At 43.0% G+C, this 21,426-nt stretch overlaps 1 protein-coding gene across 1 annotated transcript; it reads right to left on the reverse strand.

Annotated features, from left to right (window-relative positions):
• Nucleotides 1-15,820: 15,820 nt before the first annotated feature.
• LOC127334320 (ER lumen protein-retaining receptor) lies at nucleotides 15,821-18,998 on the reverse strand. Its single transcript, XM_051360754.2, has 6 exons — nucleotides 18,727-18,998; nucleotides 17,910-18,175; nucleotides 17,681-17,796; nucleotides 16,429-16,502; nucleotides 16,276-16,339; nucleotides 15,821-16,155 (listed from the first exon to the last, which is right to left on the reverse strand). Exons 1-6 carry the CDS (start codon nucleotides 18,815-18,817, stop codon nucleotides 16,119-16,121), a joined length of 648 nt encoding a protein of 215 aa, XP_051216714.1. The 5' UTR covers nucleotides 18,818-18,998; the 3' UTR covers nucleotides 15,821-16,118.
• Nucleotides 18,999-21,426: the final 2,428 nt, after the last annotated feature.

A 21,426-nucleotide genomic window follows, 5' to 3' on the forward strand; every position in this document is an offset into this window, starting at 1 on the left:
CTCCATGTAGCAACTATTACAACTACTTTGAAATACTACTCAACATGAAATTTAAAGACAACCATAAGGCTCCTGCCGGTTGCCACAATACAATAATGATCATCTCATACATATTCATCATCACATTATGGCCATATCACATCACCAAACCCTGCAAAAACAAGTTAGACGTCTCTAATTTGGTTTGCATATTTTACGTGGTTTAGGGTTTTCGAGAGAGATCTAATCTACCTACGAACATGAACCACAACGTTGATACTAATGTTGTCAATAGAAGAGTAAATTGAATCTTCACTATAGTAGGAGAGACAGACACCCGCAAAGCCTCTTATGCAATACAAGTTGCATGTCAAACGAGGAACAAGTCTAATGAACGCGGTCATGTAAAGTTAGTCCGAGCCGCTTCATCCCACTATGCCACAAAGATGCAAAGTACTCAAACTAAAGAAAACGAGAGCATCAACGCCCACAAAACCATTGTGTTCTACTCGTGCAACCATCTATGCATAGACACGGCTCTGATACCACTGTAGGGATTCGTTGCATAGAAAACAAAAAAATTCCTACCGCGAACACACAATCCAAGCTAAGATGCAATCTAGAAGACGGTAGCAACGAGGGGATTATCGAGTCTCACCCTTGAAGAGATTCCAAAGCCTACAAGATGAGGCTCTTGTTGCTGCGGTAGACGTTCACTTGCCGCTTGCAAAAGCGCGTAGAAGATCTTGATCACGGCGCCACGAACGGGCAGCACCTCCGTACTCGGTCACACGTTCGGTTGTTGATGAAGACGACGTCCACTGATGGCGTGTAACTCACACGTTCGTTGGGAACCCCAAGAGGAAGGTATGATGCGCACAGCAGCAAGTTTTCCCTCAGAAAGAAACCAAGGTTTATCGAACCAGGAGGAGCCAAGAAGCACGTTGAAGGTTGATGGCGGCGGGATGTAGTGCGGCGCAACACCAGGGATTCCGGCGCCAATGTGGAACCTGCACAACACAACCAAAGTACTTTGCCCCAACGAAACAGTGAGGTTGTCAATCTCACCGGCTTGCTGTAACAAAGGATTAACCGTATTGTGTGGAAGATGATTGTTTGCAGAAAACAGTAGAACAAGTATTGCAGTAGATTGTATTTCAGTATAGAGAATTGGACCGGGGTCCACAGTTCACTAGAGGTGTCTCTCCCATAAGACAAACAGCATGTTGGGTGAACAAATTACAGTTGGGCAATTGACAAATAAAGAGGGCATGACCATGCACATACATATTATGATGAGTATAGTGAGATTTAATTGGGCATTACGACAAAGTACATAGACCGCCATCCAGCATGCATCTATGCCTAAAAAGTCCACCTTCAGGTTATCATCCGAACCCCCTCCAGTATTAAGTTGCAAAGCAACAAACAATTGCATTAAGTATGGTGCGTAATGTAATCAACAACTACATCCTAAGACATAGCATCAATGATTAATCCCTAGTGGCAACAGCACAACACAACCTACGAACTTTCTCATCACCGTCCCAGTGTCAATGTAGGCATGAACCCACTATCGAGCATAAATACTCCCTCTTGGAGTTACAAGCATCTACTTGGCCAGAGCATCTACTAGTAACGGAGAGCATGCAAGATCATAAACAACACATAGATATAACTTTGATAATCAACATAACAAGTATTCTCTATTCATCGGATCCCAACAAACGCAACATATAGAATTACAGATAGATGATCTTGATCATGTTAGGCAGCTCACAAGATCCGACAATGAAGCACAATGGGGAGAAGACAACCATCTAGCTACTGCTATGGACCCATAGTCCAGGGGTAGACTACTCACACATCACTCCGGAGGCGACCATGGCGGCGTAGAGTCCTCCGGGAGATGATTCCCCTCTCCGGCAGGGTGCCGGAGGCGATCTCCTGGATCCCCCGAGATGGGATCGGCGGCGTCTCTGGAAGGTTTTCCGTATCGTGGCTCTCGGTACTGGGGGTTTCGCAACGGAGGCTTTAAGTAGGCGGAAGGGCAGGTCAAGAGGCGGCACGAGGGCCCCACACCACAGGGCCGCGCGGCCAAGGGGGGGGGCCGCGCCGCCCTAGGGTGTGGGCACCTCGTGGCCCCACTTCGTCTCCTCTTCGGACTTCTGGAAGCTTCGTGGCAAAATAGGACCCTGGGCGTTGATTTCGTCCAATTCCGAGAATATTTCGTTACTAGGATTTCTGAAACCAAAAACAGCAGAAAACAGAATCGGCACTTCGGCATCTTGTTAATAGGTTAGTTCCGGAAAATGCACGAATATGACATAAAGTGTGCATAAAACATGTAGATAACATCAATAATGTGGCATGGAACATAAGAAATTATCGATACGTCGAGACGTATCAGCATCCCTGCTTAGTTCTGCTCGTCCCGAGCAGGTAAAACGATAACACAGATAATTTCTGGAGTGACATGCCATCATAACCTTGATCATACTATTTGTAAAGCATATGTAGTGAATGCAGCGATCAAAACAATGTATATGACATGAGTAAACAAGTGAATCATAAAGCACAGACTTTTCATGAATAGCACTTCAAGACAAGCATCAATAAGTCTTGCATAAGAGTTAACTCATAAAGCAATAATTCAAAGTAAAAGCATTGAAGCAACACAAAGGAAGATTAAGTTTCAGCGGTTGCTTTCAACTCATAACATGTATATCTCATGGATATTGTCAACATAGAGTAATATAACAAGTGCAATATGCAAATATGTAAGAATCAATGCACAGTTCACACAAGTGTTTGCTTCTTGAGATGGAGAGAAATAGGTGAACTGACTCAACATAAAAAGTAAAAGAAAGGTCCTTCAAAGAGGAAAGCATCGATTGCTATATTTGTGCTAGAGCTTTGATTTTGAAAACAAGAAACAATTTTGTCAACGGTAGTAATAAAACATATGTATCATGTAAATTATATCTTACAAGTTGCAAGCCTCATGCATAGTGTACTAATAGTGCCCGCACCTTGTCCTAATTAGCTTGGACTACCGGATCATCGCAATGCACATGTTTTAACCAAGTGTCACAAAGGGGTACCTCTATGCCGCCTGTACAAAGGTCTAAGGAGAAAGCTCGCATTGGATTTCTCGCTATTGATTATTCTCAACTTAGACATCCATACCGGGACAACATAGACAACAGATAATGGACTCCTCTTTTATGCATAAGCATGTAACAACAATTAATAATTTTCTCATATGAGATTGAGGATATATGTCCAAAACTGAAACTTCCACCATGGATCATGGCTTTAGTTAGCGGCCCAATGTTCTTCTCTAACAATATGCATGCTTAACCATAAGGTGGTAGATCGCTCTTACTTCAGACAAGACGAACATGCATAGCAACTCACATGAAATTCAACAAAGAGTAGTTGATGGCGTCCCCAGTGAACATGGTTATCGCACAACAAGCAACTTAGTAAGAGATAAAGTGCATAATTACATATTCAATACCACAATAGTTTTTAAGCTATTTGTCCCATGAGCTATATATTGCAAAGGTGAATGATGGAATTTTAAAGGTAGCACTCAAGCAATTTACTTTGGAATGGCGGAAAATACCATGTAGTAGGTAGGTATGGTGGACACAAATGGCATAGTGGTTGGCTCAAGTATTTTGGATGCATGAGAAGTATTCCCTCTCGATACAAGGTTTAGGCTAGCAAGGCTTATTTGAAACAAACACAAGGATGAACCGGTGCAGCAAAACTCACATAAAAGACATATTGTAAACATTATAAGACTCTACACCATCTTCCTTGTTGTTCAAACTCAATACTAGAAATTATCTAGACCTTAGAGAGACCAAATATGCAAACCAAATTTTAGCATGCTCTATGTATTTCTTCATTAATGGGTGCAAAGCATATGATGCAAGAGCTTAAACATGAGCACAACAATTGCCAAGTATCACATTACCCAAGACATTAATAGCAATTACTACATGTATCATTTTCCAATTCCAACCATATAACAATTTAACGAAGGAGAAACTTCGCCAAGAATACTATGAGTAGAAACTAAGGACATACTTGTCCATATGCTACAGCGGAGCGTGTCTCTCTCCCATAAAGTGAATGCTAGGATCCATTTTATTCAAACAAAACAAAAAACAAAAACAAACTGACGCTCCAAGCAAAGCACATAAGATGTGATGGAATAAAAATATAGTTTCAGGGGAGGAACCTGATAATGTTGTCGATGAAGAAGGGGATGCCTTGGGCATCCCCAAGCTTAGACGCTTGAGTCTTCTTAGAATATGCAGGGGTGAACCACCGGGGCATCCCCAAGCTTAGAGCTTTCACTCTCCTTGATCATGTTGCATCATACTCCTCTCTTGATCCTTGAAAACTTCCTCCACACCAAACTTAGAACAACTCATTAGAGGGTTAGCGACAATAAAAATTAACATGTTCAGAGGTGACACAATCATTCTTAACACTTCTGGACATTGCATAAAGCTACTGGACATTAATGGATCAAAGAAATTCATCCAACATAGCAAAAGAGGCAATGCGAAATAAAAGGCAGAATCTGTCAAAACAGAACAGTTCGTATTTACGAATTTTATTGAGGCACCATACTTGCTCAAATGAAAATGCTCAAATTGAATGAAAGTTGCGTACATATCTGAGGATCACTCACGTAAATTAGCATAATTTTCTGAGTTACCTACAGGGAAAACAGCCCAGATTCGTGACAGCAAAGAAATCTGTTTCTGCGCAGTAATCCAAATCTAGTATGAACTTTTCTATCAACGGCTTTACTTGGCACAACAAAACACTAAACTAAGATAAGGAGAGGTTGCTACAGTAGTAAACAACTTCCAAGACTCAAAATAAAAACAAAGTACTATAGGTAAAAACATGGGTTGTCTCCCATAAGCGCTTTTCTTTAACGCCTTTCAGCTAGGCGCAGAAAGTGTGTATCAAGTATTATCAAGAGACGAAGTGTCAACATCATAATTTGTTCTCATAATAGAATCAAAAGGTAACTTCATTCTCTTTCTAGGGAAGTGTTCCATACCTTTCTTGAGAGGAAATTGATATTTTATATTACCTTCCTTCATATCAATGATAGCACCAACAGTTCGAAGAAAAGGTCTTCCCAATATAATGGGACAAGATGCATTGCATTCAATATCCAAGACAACAAAATCAACGGGGACAAGGTTATTGTTAACGGTAATGCGAACATTATCAATTTTCCCCAAAGGTTTCTTTGTAGAATGATCAGCAAGATTAACATCCAAATAACAATTTTTCAGCGGTGGCAAGTCAAGCATATTATAGATTTTCTTAGGCATAACGGAAATACTTGCACCAAGATCACATAAAGCATTACAATCAAAATCTTTAACCTTCATCTTAATGATGGGCTCCCAACCATCCCCTAGCTTTCTAGGAATAGAGGCTTCGCGCTCTAGTTTCTCTTCTCTAGCTTTTATGAGAGCATTTGTAATATGTTGCGTGAAAGCCAAATTTATAGCACTAGCGTTAGGATTTTTAGCAAGTTTTTGCAAGAACTTTATAACTTCAGAGATGTGGCAATCATCAAAATTCAAACCATTATAATCTAAAGCAATGGGATCATCATCCCCAATGTTGGAAAAAAATTCAGCAGTTTTATCACAAGCAATTTCAGCAGTTTTAGCAGTTTCAGGCAGTTTCTCGCGCTTTGCATTAGAAGTGGAAACATTGCTAACACCAATTCTTTTATTATTAATAGTAGGAGGTGAAGCAACATGTGTAGCATTAGCATTACTAGTGGTGGTAATAGTCCAAACTTTAGCTACATTCTTCTCTTTAGCTAGTTTTTCATTTTCTTCTCTATCCCACCTAGCACGCAGTTCATCCATTAATCTTATATTCTCATTAATTCTAACTTGGATGACATTTGCTGTAGTAGTAATTTTGTCATCTAAATCTTCAGGTTTAGCAGCCATTTTATTAATTAAAGAAGATTGTGATGCAGACATGTATGAGATTCGGTTTTCAGCATTAGCAAGTTTAGTTTGCAACCCCGAGATCTCCCTATTCAGATTTTCAAGTTGATTCCCTATATTCTTCAACAAGGTAGATTGCTCATTCATAGTTTTAGTAAACAATTTATTTTGCTCATATTGTGATTGCATGAAGCTCTTGGTGGATCTTTCAATTTCTAGCATCTTTTCTTCATTAGGTGAAGCATATCTACCATAAGAGTTACCATTAGCAGGATATGGCCTAGAATCATTGTGATTGTTATTTTTAATGAAATTCACATCAACATATTCTTTTTGAGCAACCAATGACGCTAACGGAACATTATTAGAATTAACATTAGGCCTACCATTCACAAGCATAGACATAATAGCATCAATCTTATCACTCAAGGAAGAGGTTTCTTCGACAGAATTTACCTTCTTACCTTGTGGAGCTCTTTCCGTGTGCCATTCAGAGCAGTTGATCATCATATTATCAAGAAGCTTTGTTGCTTCACCAAGAGTGATGGACATAAAGGTACCTCCAGCAGCTGAATCCAATAAATTCCGCGAAGAAAAATTTAGTCCTGCATAGAAGGTTTGGATGATCATCCAAGTAGTCAGTCCATGGGTTGGGCAATTTTTAACCAGAGATTTCATTCTTTCCCAAGCTTGAGCAACATGTTCAGTATCTAATTGTTTAAAATTCATTATGCTACTCCTCAAAGATATAATTTTAGCAGGGGGATAATATCTACCAATAAAAGCATCCTTGCATTTAGTCCATGAATCAATACTATTCTTAGGCAGAGATAGCAACCAATCTTTAGCTCTTCCTCTTAATGAGAAAGGGAACAATTTTAATTTTATAATGTCACCATCTACATCTTTATATTTTTGCATTTCACATAGTTCAACAAAATTATTAAGATGGGCAGCAGCATCATCAGAACTAACACCAGAAAATTGCTCTCGCATAACAAGATTCAATAAAGCAGGTTTAATTTCAAAGAATTCTGCTGTAGTAGCAGGTGGAGCAATAGGTGTGCATAAGAAATCATTATTATTTGTGGTTGTGAAGTCACACAACTTAGTATTTTCAGGGTTGGCCATTTTAGCAACAGTAAATAAAGCAAACTAGATAAAGTAAATGCAAGTAACTAATTTTTTTGTGTTTTTGATATAGCAAACAAGATAGCAACTAAAGTAAAACTAGCAACTAATTTTTTTGTATTTTGATTTAGTGCAGCAAACAAAGTAGTAAATAAAACTAAGCAAGACAAAAACAAAGTAAAGAGATTGGGAAGTGGAGACTCCCCTTGCAGCGTGTCTTGATCTCCCCGGCAATGGCGCCAGAAAAAGAGCTTGATGGCATGTAACTCACACGTTCGTTGGGAACCCCAAGAGGAAGGTATGATGCGCACAGCAGCAAGTTTTCCCTCAGAAAGAAACCAAGGTTTATCGAACCAGGAGGAGCCAAGAAGCACGTTGAAGGTTGATGGCGGCGGGATGTAGTGCGGCGCAACACCAGGGATTCCGGCGCCAACGTGGAACCTCGCACAACACAACCAAAGTACTTTGCCCCAACGAAATGCCGAGGTTGTCAATCTCACCGGCTTGCTATAACAAAGGATTAACCGTATTGTGTGGAAGATGATTGTTTGCAGAAACAAGAGAACAAGTATTGCAAGAGATTGTATTTCAAGATAGAGAATTGGACCGGGGTCCACAGTTCACTAGAGGTGTCTCTCCCATAAGACAAACAAAGCATGTTGGGTGAACAAATTACAGCTTGGGCAATTGACAAATAAAGAGGGCATGACCATGCACATACATATTATGATGAGTATAGTGAGATTAAAGTGGGCATTACGACAAAGTACATAGACCGCCAGCCAGCAAGCATCTAGGCCTAAACAGTCCACCTTCAGGTTAGCATCCGAACCCCCACCAGTATTAAGTTGCAAAGCAACATACAATTGCATTAAGTATGGTGCGTAATGTAATCAACAACTACATCCTTAGACATAGCATCAATGTTTTATCCCTAGTGGCAATAGCACAACACAACCTTAGAACTTTCTGTCACTCTCCCAGGTGTCAATGTAGGCATGAACCCACTATCGAGCATAAATACTCCCTCTTGGAGTTACAAGCATCTACTTGGCCAGAGCATCTACTAGTAACGGAGAGCATGCAAGATCATAAACAACACATAGATATAACTTTGATAATCAACATAACAAGTATTCTCTATTCATCGGATCCCAACAAACGCAACATATAGAATTACAGATAGATGATCTTGATCATGTTAGGCAGCTCACAAGATCCGACAATGAAGCACAATGGGGAGAAGACAACCATCTAGCTACTGCTATGGACCCATAGTCCAGGGGTAGACTACTCACACATCACTCCGGAGGCGACCATGGCGGCGTAGAGTCCTCCGGGAGATGATTCCCCTCTCCGGCAGGGTGCCGGAGGCGATCTCCTGGATCCCCCGAGATGGGATCGGCGGCGGCGGCGTCTCTGGAAGGTTTTCCGTATCGTGGCTCTCGGTACTGGGGGTTTCGCAACGGAGGCTTTAAGTAGGCGGAAGGGCAGGTCAAGAGGCGGCACGAGGGCCCCACACCACAGGGCCGCGCGGCCAAGGGGGGGCCGCGCCGCCCTAGGGTGTGGGCACCTCGTGGCCCCACTTCGTCTCCTCTTCGGACTTCTGGAAGCTTCGTGGCAAAATAGGACCCTGGGCGTTGATTTCGTCCAATTCCGAGAATATTTCGTTACTAGGATTTCTGAAACCAAAAACAGCAAAAACAAGAATCGGCACTTCGGCATCTTGTTAATAGGTTAGTTCCAGAAAATGCACGAATATGACATAAAGTGTGCATAAAACATGTAGATAACATCAATAATGTGGCATGGAACATAAGAAATTATCGATACGTCGGAGACGTATCATCCACCTCCCCGTTCCAGCGGGCAGCAGAAGTAGTAGCTCCTCTTGAATCCGGCAGCACGACGGCGTGGTGTCGGTGGTGGTGGAGAAACCCGGCGGAGCTTCGCTAAGCGTGCGGGAAGTGGAAGAGTGGGGCGGCTAGGGTTTGGGGAGAGGGGGGCGTCGGCCACTTGAGGTGGTGCGGCCACCTTGTGTTGTTGGGGTGGCCGGCCCCCTCCCCTTGGCCCTCATTATATAGGTGGAACACCCAAGAGTTGGTCTACAAGTTTTCGAATAAGACCCCAAACCAAAACCTTCCATATCACATGAAACCTACCCAAGCTAGGACTCCCACTAGAGGTGGGATTCCCACCCTTCCTTGGGAGGGGGTGGCCGGCCCCCTTAGGGGAGTCCACTTGGGACTCCTCCCCCTTTAGGGTTGGCCGGCCATGGTGGTGGAGTCCCTTTGGGACTCCGCCTTCCAAAGTGGTTTCTTTCAGACTTTTCTAGAACCTTCTAGAACCTTCCATAGAACCTTCCGGATCATTTTAAATCTTATAAAATGACTTCCTATATATGAATCTTATTCTCCGGACCATTCCGGAACTCCTCGTGATGTCCGGGATCTCATCCGGGACTCCGAACAAATATTCGAACTCCATTCCATATTCAAGTTCTACCATTTCAACATCCAACCTTAAGTGTGTCACCCTACGGTTCGCGAACTATGCGGACATGGTTGAGTACTCACTCCGACCAATAACCAATAGCGGGATCTGGAGATCCATAATGGCTCCCACATATTCAACGATGACTTTAGTGATCGAATGAACCATACACATACGATACCAATTCCCTTTGTCACGCGATATTTTACTTGTCCGAGGTTTGATCATCGGTATCACTCTATACCTTGTTCAACCTCGTCTCCTGACAAGTACTCTTTACTCGTACCGTAGTATGTGGTCTCTGATGAACTTATTCATATGCTTGCAAGACATTAGACGACATTCCACCGAGAGGGCCCAGAGTATATCTATCCGTCATCGGGATGGACAAATCCCACTGTTGATCCATATGCCTCAACTCATACTTTTCGGATACTTAATCCCACCTTTATAACCACCCATTTACGCAGTGGCGTTTGATGTAATCAAAGTACCTTTACGGTATAAGTGATTTATATGATCTCATGGTCATAAGGACTAGGTAACTATGTATCGAAAGCTTATAGCAAATAACTTAATGACGTGATCTTATGCTACGCTTAATTGGGTGTGTCCATTACATCATTCATACAATGATATAACCTTGTTATTAATAACATCCAATGTTCATGATTATGAAACTAATCATCCATTAATCAACAAGCTAGTTAAGAGGCATACTAGGGACTCTTTGTTGTTTACATATCACACATGTATTAATGTTTCGGTTAATACAATTATAGCATGGTATATAAACATTTATCATAAACATAAAGATATATAATAACCACTTTATTATTGCCTCTAGGGCATATCTCCTTCAAAGACTTGAGTGTATCTTACACTCAATGAGTAAAAACACATGAGTGATTATAGATCATGAATAATATGTACACAATCAGATGTCCTGTGCTCTTAGTGTTATGAGCATGTACCAGAATGATTCATGTGATGATCATTGAAAAACAGTAAGAATATTCTTGAGTACTTAAGAAGAACCAAGGATATATAGTTTTGTATGGAGAAATGACAAACAAATCGCTGTAAGATGTTGCACCGATATTGGTTTTGTCACATATAAAAATAAAATTTTCAATCTCAAATTGGACTAAGTGTTGTTTAAAAGGTAGCACAATGAGCTGGAAGTTGTCTATGCTAGATTTAGATGAGTTCTAAATATTGTGACAGATTCTACAAACGAAGGCAGAGTATGTCATTGTTTTGACAATGACTGAGGATGTTAAGTCAAGAAGTTCTTTGAGAATTTGGTGTAGTTTCGATAGTGTCAGAACTTTGAAGCTATATTGTGTGTGACAATATTAGTGACATATTTCAGACCGCGGAATTAAGGTTCCACCAGAAGACCAAACATATTTAATGCCGAATCTTTTGGAAATGAGTGATGCGTTGAGACGCAAATGAATTACAAAATACATACGTTTCTGAGCGTGTCAGATCCGTTAACTAAAACGTCTCCCGTGAGCTAAACATGATAAAACACCGGAAGGCCAAGGTGTTATATCTTTACAAATATAAACTAGATTATTGACTCTAGTGCAATTGGAGACTGTTGGAGATATGCCCAAATGGCAATAATAAATGGTTATTATAATATATCTTTGTGTTCATGATAATGTTTACATACCATGCTATAATTGTATTAACCAAAACATTGATACATGTGTGTTATGTAAACAACAAGGAGTCCCTAGTAAGCCTCTTGTATAACTAGCTTGTTGATTAATAGATGATCATAGTTTCATGATCATGAACATTGGATGTTATTAATAACAAGGTTATGTCATTATGTGAATGATGTAATGGACACACCCAGTTAAGTGTAGCATAAGATCACGTCATTAAGTTCATTTGCTATAAGCTTTCGATACATAGTTACCTAGTCCTTTCGACCATGAGATCATATAAATCACTTATACCGGAAGGGTACTTTGATTACATCAAACGCCACTGCGTAAATGGGTGGTTATAAAGGTGGGATTAGGTATTCGAAAAGTATGAGTTGAGGCATATGGATCAACAGTGGGATTTGTCCATCCCGATGACGGATAGATATACTCTGGGCCCTCTTGGTGGAATGTCGTCTGATTAGCTTGCAAGCATGTGAATGGTTCACAAGAGATGATATACCAGGGTACGAGTAAAGAGTACTTGTCTGAGACGAGGTTGAACAAGGTATAGAGATACCGATGATCAAACCTCGGACAAGTAAAATATCGCGTGACAAAGGGAATTGGTATCGTATGTGAATGGTTCAATCGATCACTAAGTCATCGTTGAATATGTGGGAGCCATTATGGATCTCCAGATCCCGCTATTGGTTATTGGTCGGAGAGAAGTCTCAACCATGTCTCCATAGTTCGCGAATCGTAGGGTGACACACTTAAGGTTTGATGTCGTTTAAGTAGATATGGAATATGGAATGGAGTTCGAAGTTTTGTTCGGAGTCTCGGATGGGATCCAGGACATCACGAGGAGTTCCGGAATGGTCCGGAGAATAAGATTCATATATAGGAAGTCATTTTATAAGATTGAAAATGATCCGGTGCATTTATGGAAGGTTCTAGAAGGTTCTAGAGAAGTCCGGAAGAAATCACTATGGAAGGTGGAGTCCCGGAGGGACTCCACTAGCTAGGCCGGCCAACCCTAAGGGGAGGGGTCCCATGTGGGCTCCACCTAAGGTGGCCGGCCACCCCACCTCAAGGAAAGGTGGGAGTCCCACCTTGAGTAGGACTCCCCCCTTGAGTAGGTTTCCCACCTATGGGAGGTTTTGTTGTTGGGGTCTTATTCGAAGACTTGGACTACAACTCTTGGGGATTTCCACCTATATAATGAGGAGGAGAGGGAGGGGGCAGCCCACTCTTGGCCGCACCACCAAAGGGTGCCCATGGCCTGCGCCCTAGCCACCCCCTCTCCCCAAACCCTAGCCTCTCCTCCTCCACATAATACTCCCGCAGCGCATAGGCGAAGCCCTGCCGGAGTTCTCCACCACCACCGCCACCACGCCGTCATGCTGCCGGGATTCCGAGGAGGATCTACTACTTCCGCTGCCCGCTGGAACGGGGAGAAGGACATCGTCTTCATCAACATCGAACGTGTGACCGAGTACGGAGGTGCTGCCCGATTGTGGCACCGTCAAGATCTTCTACGCGCTTTTGAAAGCGGCAAGTGATCATCTTCTGCAACAACGAGATCTAATCTCGTAGGCTTTGGAAATCTTCAAGGGTTAGTCTCGTTCATCCCCTCGTTGCTACCATCTTCTAGATTGCATCTTGGCTTGGATTGCGTTCTCGCGGTAGGAATTTTTTTGTTTTCTATGCTACGAATCCCATCAGTGGAGGGGTTCAGTGCAAATGGAAACATTAACGATTATAGTTTGTCATGTCAAGTTTGACAATCCACAAGTCATAGAGTTTTCATGCCTTGTTGTTGTTGTTGGCTGCTGCTGCTGCTGTTGTTGTTGTTGTTGTTGTTGTTGTTGTTGTTGTTGTTGTTGTTGTTGTTGTTGTTGTTGTTGTTGTTGTTGTTGTTGTTGTTGTTGTTGTTGTTGTTGTTGTTGTTGTTGTTGTTGTTGCTGTTGTTGCTCTGTTGTTGGTGTTGTTGCTAGTGTTGTTGCTAGTGCAGTTGTTGGTGCTGCTGGTGCTACTACTGCTACTGCTGTTGCTATTGTTGTTGTTGCTGATGTTGTTGTTGTTGTTATTGTTGTTGTTGTTGTTGTTGTTGTTGTTGTTGTTGTTGTTGTTGTTGTTGTTGTTGTTGTTGTTGTTGTTGTTGTTGTTGTTGTTGTTGTTGTTGTTGTTGTTGTTGTTGTTGTTGTTGTTGTTGTTGTTGTTGTTGTTGTTGTTGTTGTTGTTGTTGTTGTTGTTGCTGTTGTTGTTGCTCTGTTGCTGGTGGTGGTGCTGCTGCTATTGTTGTTGCTAGTGCAGCTGCTGCTGCCGTTGATGTTGTTGTTATTGTATTTTTATTTATTCATGGATATCCATTTTTTGCCGGAAATCCACCGATCTATATAATGATCAATAGTAGTACAAATAGCCCAAAAGGTAAAAAAATTACAAATTGGTACTCGAACCACCTAGCGACAACTACAGACACTAGCACGAGCCGAAGGCGCGTCACTGTCCTCGCCCTCCACCGCTGGAGTCAGGCAAAGCTTGTCGTAGTAGAGCTTGTTATAGTAGACAGACGGGACGTCGTCGTGCTAAGGTCCCAAAGGAAACCATCGCCAATGATGACAACCGTACATCGGAAGAAACTGACATGAAACCACACCAACAAACACGAACACCGACCGGATCCTAGGAGATCCGACAGGCACACAACTCCACATGTCCTCCGTCAGAGCTAGATGCACCACCGAAGCGGGGATAGGGCGGGGAGGACCTTATCTGACTTCAGGATGTAGCCACCGCCTCACCATCCCAAAAAAGACTGAAAAGCAAACTAAATTAAGAACAAAAACTTCTCGCCGGTGAGGGACCGTGGTCTGCCACACCTCCAAGGCCCCAAGGCCACCGGAGGCAAAGCTGACCGGCGGTATCACCGACGAGGAGGAATGGAACCCTAGATGGGTTTGTGCCTTTTTTCGCCCGCCTCTCATGGATATCCATTGATATCTAGATAAATCCATTGATATGTGGATATCCGCCAAATGTAAAGGCATGGACAAAACATTGTACACCATGAATATCTTAACGGCAGACTACATGTGAGCAATTGGATACAAAATGGACCCTGTGAAGCTCTGCCCCACAAACCCTCTCCAGTGCAATCCTTAGCTATGATGCAAACAATGCATCACACCCTAAAAAAAACCAAGATAGGTTCCAAAAAATTTGATGGCTCTAGAATATGATGTACCCATCATGTCACAAATATTCAGATGAAAACTCCATGAAAACAACATGTCCACTCTGGTGTTGCTCTTCCTTGCTGCGTCCCGCCAGTGGCAAGCGGGGCGCTTGGGAGGTCGGGAAGCCCAAACATCTTGCTTAATAAGGTTCGCTTCTGGAGCAGTTTCGCTGGTACCTCTCCTAGCACCGTGCCAGTGAAGGGGTGTTCGATGTTTTGCTTGGATCTATGGTGGAGGCCGGTGAATCGTCGATCCATCTCCTGCTCTTCAATAAGCTGGGAGGCTCCTCTGGTTCGTCGTCACCGCTATCCTCTATGCCTGCCTCCCCAAGTTCGTGGAAGGTTCTTTGGGTTTGATGGCGGGTTGTTTTATCTGAAGTGGTGCTGGCGTGCCTTTGCTGCTTTAGTCCATCGGCTATCTCTATATTTCTTCTCTTCCTCGGGTGCCATGGTGGTGATTGAGGTTGAAGTGGACAGAGCTGGTGTTGTGCTATGGTGGCTTCGGAGTTCTAGAACCAGAAATTCTTTGAGCTTCTCCCCCAATTATTCAACCTCCGTTGGGAGGCTCTGTTGGAGTTCAGGTGTCGAGGGCTTTGCCGGGCCGGATGTAAGTGGTTTCGTCCCCGCCTTTGTCCATGGCTGCAGCGTGCTGAGCTCCGAGCTCGGCAGCGGGAAAGAGGAAGGACTGGATTGCTTTTTTAGATCTTTTAGCAGGGTCCTTTCTACAATTGCTAGGGATCCATATGTAATTTCTGTACTTTATGGGGTCCTTTGTAATCACTTTGTTCTCCCTCTGTTGTTGTAATGCAAAGGTTCTGACCCCTTCTGGGGCGCTCCGCTGTTCAAAAACAAAATCAGATGAAAACTCCATGAAAACAACAGTAACACAACAACAACAAAAAATCTATTCACACTAATTCTGAAAAAGCTCATGTTCGTTGTGTCATAGAAGCATTCATTAAGCCTTGACACGTTATCCCTCTTGGCTATACATCGTCTTGCGTCAAAGAAAAGTTCCTATTTATTACTACATGCTCGCGTATGGAAACGGTAAGGTGGTATATTTCATTATTTCTACATAATTCAGATGCATACTTCTGAAGCTACATTGAATCCGCGTTTTTGTAGACCATGCACGTCAAGATTTGATGTAAGCTTTTACTTTCTTATTTATAAATCTTCAGTCAAACTACAACATTCTTGCCATCGCAGCTATTGCCGCCTGCTACTTCCTGATTATCCACTGACTCAGAAGTGTGCTAGTAACACACAAGCGCCAGCAACAAGCCCCGGAATGAGTTCAAGAATGGCAGATGATGACAGCGGTCAAAAAGAGTTTGAAGGTTTACAACATTCCATGTACTACTATACTAACAACTCATCATCTCTCCATTGTGCAATGGCCTAATGTTGTCCATACAATGTACAGTTGATTCTATACATAAGATTTCCAAAATCCAATAATAAATGTATGCAGTCATGTGACATCGAAACCCATCGCACTTTTGACAAATGCTATTTTACACCTCTCGGCTCTTGTAGGAAAGAAACACATTTTCTATCGTCTGATAGAGGGCCAGCCAAGTCATACTGTCAAGCTGGCAGAGTGAGCTTCACATTGTTCTTCAAACTGCAAGATTGGTCATCAATATTACCATTAATGCCTCGATGAGAAATGCAACATGGTAACTTGAAAATTCAGTGCGTCAGCATGAAAAATGATCAGTTCAAGAACATAATATTTCTTTACCTGTTGAGGTAATAATAGAAGAAATCTGCGTACAACATTGTCTGCACGAATCCGGCTATCCAAGCTGTTCAAGCAACAAGATCGGAAACATTATTTATCTTGTTTAATGGGTATAGGCTAAACACGAGATCAACCAAATGAGAGATGTCATACTTATCCAGTGTACATAATGTGGCTCCGTGAAGTAGCGGTAAACCCAGTTGAGAATGTACAATGCTCGGTATGCACTGCATCATGGCAGTCAGTGAATAAGAAAAAATAGTCATGGTTCCTATCAACGAAAAACTGAAAAGTATATCAAGTTTTTAAGAACCATATGATTGTGTCTTCTGAAAATACTGTTCAGGCTCATAGCATAAATTTATAGTGTCAAGATATATTAACTTTCTGACCTTAGCAAAGAAGAGTCATTTGGAGATGACAAATGCGGATTTTCACAACAAGAACTACTATTGTCCAAGTTCATTAATAGAAAAAACCCAAGCCGACTGAAAACTAATCAACCAAGTTGTGTAGCAAACAAGGCCAAAGACAAGTTTCTAGTTGATCTGGATTGCCGGTAGTGAGGTAAATGGCTGGTTCAGTTCTGAAATTTGATTTACAAATTATTTTGCATTTTCCCTCATCTCCTTTTTTTTGAGCTGAAAACTGTAGGGGAGGCCCCGACAGTAAATTTTATTAAAAAAAATATATATATGTACAAGATAGAGGGAGGGAATGTACAAAAGGGCTTAGCCCAGGGCATAGCCCAAAGGAACTACAGATCGTCTAGCCAGGCTAAAAGGGGGGATTTGAGATCATCCTTCATTCTGTAAGAAAGGAGGAAGAGGTCCCTTTTCCGTCTATTATTCATATGCAACGAGCTAATTTTTTTGTCATTCCGATCCACTGTACTGCTTTTTAAGATTTCCCTCTACTTAAATGATATTTGCAGTGATGTTGTTTCTTCAAATAACAACAGTCGTATGTGTTAACGTGAGCCCTTCACTTTAACGATAGTAACCATTACCAAGATTCTTAAAGAGAGCTCATTACAAAACAATCTTATTTAAATAGATGAGCAAATAAACACATGATAGAATGCATCAGTTTGTATATATAATAATAATCTAGTATTGCTACTATCATATCGAAGGAAAACAGGGGTAAGCAAGAAATACTAACGGAATATTGCAAATGCTCAATGCTTGACCTTGAAAATCTAAGTTAAGAGACGCGCATATCTATTATACATGAAAACTTACATACATCACAATTCATAAACCATATGGTTGGATTTGGGCTATATCACACATCATGAGTACTAGGAAGGAGAAAAGGAATAAATGGGGTTATAATCGCTTCAGATAAAGAATTCCATTTCCCTTATTCCCTACAACCCATGTAACATAAGAAAATGACTTACCCTAGGAAGAAAACGTATTGCCCAGTTAAATTATCAATATTTTTCGTACGCTGTAGTAGTACGAGTTGAGGAAGAATGGCAACAGCTTCTAGATAAATAGAAAATGTCCACATCACCTAATTAAGATAAATAAAATTGTCTGGTCATTATTTATGTAAGTAAAGGAAATGGAAGGTGAAATGAACAACATACTATCTACACGTTCAGAAAAGCTAGCTTGATAAAATACCTCCTTGAAAGTAAACTTCTCATGTATAAGCAAGGCCAAGAGAATACATGGTAGAACAATAAATTGATGTCGGAATGTGTCATGCTCCTTATCATATGATCTACGGACCATTTTGTGGCGCCTTATATACCAAACAATTGAGAATGAACTACCCAGGAAAATCAGCTTCATAGCCGTATTGTACAGGGATATGAAGCTTGTAAACAAATCCAAGTAGCGAGTAGCAAAAACAAGAGCATATAACTCTTGTGTCTTCAAGGAAACACCTACAAGGTGCAAGAAGGAAGAAACTGAATTTTAGCTTTCATTTCTTTTCTTGTATAAACAGTATTTTTATTGTACAAACAGTAATTATTCAACACAATGATCACAGGGTGCGTAGAAGAAAATAAATGTCATGAAAACACACATTTCCCACCAAGTTCTAATCTTAACCACACTGGAGTTGTGTGATGATTTTTTTAAAAAAATAGGCTCCCCTGCCAAGTCAGAGCAGTAGCTGAAGCAAAACAATACCTCAGGTCTCCACGCACATCAAACTATGTAACCAAGATTGTCCCCTGCCCTCTGAATTGCCAGCCAGGGAAAGACGTAGAATCTCAGAATCCATCCAAACAACGCCAAGATTTAGCCTCACAAAACAGCATTATGTCCCCCTATTCCCCAAGATCTAGAGCTGAATCAAAATAAGCTACCCAACAAGGCAGGACACCTGATTCTTGAGCTGGTAAATCAATCCATGAATCCGACGGGACAACACCCTAAGAAAATATGAAGAAATGTGGGCAGGGCGGTTGCAGGGGTTGTCGGTTCTCACCGGCGCAGGACTTGATGGTGTGGATCTTGAGCAGGAGGACGAGGACGCTCATGAGGTGCGTCATGTCCCCGGCGAGCCTGAAGGCGTTCATCTCGCCGGATGATCAGGGCCTGTCGTATCACGAGCGTCTACGGCGACGGCCACGGCCACGGCGCGCCCCCGGTGTGTCCCTCCCGTCGTCGTCGGTGTGGGCGCGTGGCGCTGTCTCGGGGTTGGGCTGTGAAGCGTTGAGCCGTGAAGTTGGATGCTACCCGCCGTGCACGTGGAGTGGGGAAGGTTGCGAAAATTCAGAGGTACATGGAATTTTTTTATGCAACCATATACTCTATTTCATTAGACAATCTGTTTACAGAAATTATACATACTAACAGAATATCCGTGCTTCGCTACGGAGAAAACAATAGTTAATACCTTTCAGACTTATCTAAGGCCATATACTATGTGGTGCCGGTTCAACACAAAAAGGTGTCAGAGTTGAGTCGAGCCACATTTAGCTGTTGTGTGTGAACCGCATCAATACTGCAGCAATGGGGTCCAGTTTGAATAAAAGATGATTATTTAACACCCTTTCCTACTCCTTCCATGCATGAACTTTGCTCTTCACAGTCAGGGATCAGTAAAGAATGCATTGTTTAGTAGAATGAATCGAACCAAATTTTTGATTCGCTTCTTCTGTCAGAATCCACAATGCGATGCCCTGCTATGTATAGAACCGATTCAAAGACCATTTTGGTTCGCTCTACTACAACATAGTGCATGGTCTAAGGGCAGTAAAAGATACCTCGAGGTGCAGTGTACAATTTATGCACACACAAGCAAAGGACCTTTGGCTCTAGAGCATTGTTGCCTGTTGCCTGTAGCCTGTAGGTACAATTTTAACTGTCACTTTTGCCCATATAATTACAACAAAACATGATCATGCCATTAATAACGTTGGCCATTTTGACATGATCATAATTGTTTCAACAATCACTTTTAATCAACCCTTTAAATTTTAATCATCACTTTTGCATTTTTCAAATTTAAAATGCATCTTTAAGTATTTGCAGCGGAAACTTTGAATTCATTAAACTTTAAAACTTTCAGAAGCATCTCTGTTACTTTTTAATTTCCTAAAACAAATTTCTCGTTGGTTCAATTTGCTCAGGAAAAAACTTGACAAAAATGCTTCTTTTACTATTGCAGCGGAAACCTTTACTTTAAACTATTAACTTTTGAACTTTCCAGAGGCATGTCTTTCACTTTTAATTCCTAAACAAATATCACGTTGGTTCTATTTATTCAGAAAAAAAAACTTGGACAAAATTAGCCAAAATTGACCCAAAACTTCCTAAAAAATGCCTCTGGAAAAACATAAAACAGTAAAAAAACTGCTGTTACTGTGCTCACGTGGCCCGCGGCCCACGCTGCCTGCACGCACCGAGCGGCGTACAGCAACGCTGCGCCCACGCGGGCTGTACGCGGCAGCCTGCTAACGCGGCCTGGCCCGCGTCGCTCACGCGGCCTGCCACGCTGCCCGTACGCTGTTTCCCACCGAGGCCTCCACGCGGCCCAAAACACGGCGCCGGCGCGGCCACGTACGGCGCCCACGCGCCCGCACACCGAGCCCACGCGGAGAGCCTGCCCGCACGCTCCTGGCCGTCGGATTGAATCCGACGGTCGGGCGCCTCTTTCGGCCGGTATAATTGGCCCGAACCGGCCAAAAAACCCTAACCCTAGCTTCATTTGACCTGCGCCCCTTTCTGTGTCTCTCTGTCCAGCGGCGGCGGAGAGGCTTCTCCTCCCGCGCGCCTGCCCCGTCCCGCTCGCTCGCTGTCGGTGACGGCGGCAGCAGCCCGCGCCTGCCCCGCCTAGCAGCAGCCTTCCGCGCGGCGCCGCCCCGTCTGTGAGCTCGCCGGCCACGGCGGAGCTCCTCCCTTCTCCCCCAGCCACCATACATCGACAGCGACCAGGAGACGCAGCAGCAGCGCCCCCTTTGGCCCTCTTGCCGGCGCGTGCGTGCACCCTTGCGTGGGCGCACCGCCGGCAAGCGGCTCAAGAGGTGGTGCTCTTTTCTTACCTTTGCCGGTGCCATGAGCTTGAGCAGCAGCTGCCCGAGGCGGCTCAGTGGCGGCGCGGTTTTCTTTGCCGGCGCCACGGCCAAAAGCAGCGGCAGCCGGTGTTTCCTTTCTTTGCCCCGTGTGGTTGGGTTAGGCGCGGCCAAATGGCGGCGCAGCTTTGCCCCCTCTCTTTGCCCTTCTTTACTTATTAGGGTTTCGGTTTTCTTTGGCTCACGGTATGAACTATGGTTTCGGGATCGATCTAGGGACTAGGGTTTACTTCTTTAATTTTCCTGTCTACCCGAAAACAGACAAGATCTACAACTAGCAACAGGCTCTGATACCAATGTTAAACTGTGCTAGATCGATCTTTGCCGGGTAGGAGAGGGACTGTGAGCATTTACTTTATCCCTGGAGGACAACGAACCTGTCGAAGTCGACATGGTGGTGATGGCGACGGTGAGGGCGTGAGGTCGGGAGAGGAGTGGCGGTGGATCTTCCCGTCGGCACTGCACTAACCCTAATCGGTGGGTCATCTGGTGGGGCGAGTGGCAGCTCAGGGCAACCTCGTACCGAGTGCCACTGGCCCCCACCACTCTATATAGTGCAGGCGACAGGGGCCCACCAACCAGCGAACGGTTGGGCGCCCCCGATCAGGGCG

This window comes from Lolium perenne, chromosome 2 (genome assembly GCF_019359855.2).
Source record: "Lolium perenne isolate Kyuss_39 chromosome 2, Kyuss_2.0, whole genome shotgun sequence".
Classification (NCBI taxonomy): Eukaryota; Viridiplantae; Streptophyta; class Magnoliopsida; order Poales; family Poaceae; genus Lolium; species Lolium perenne.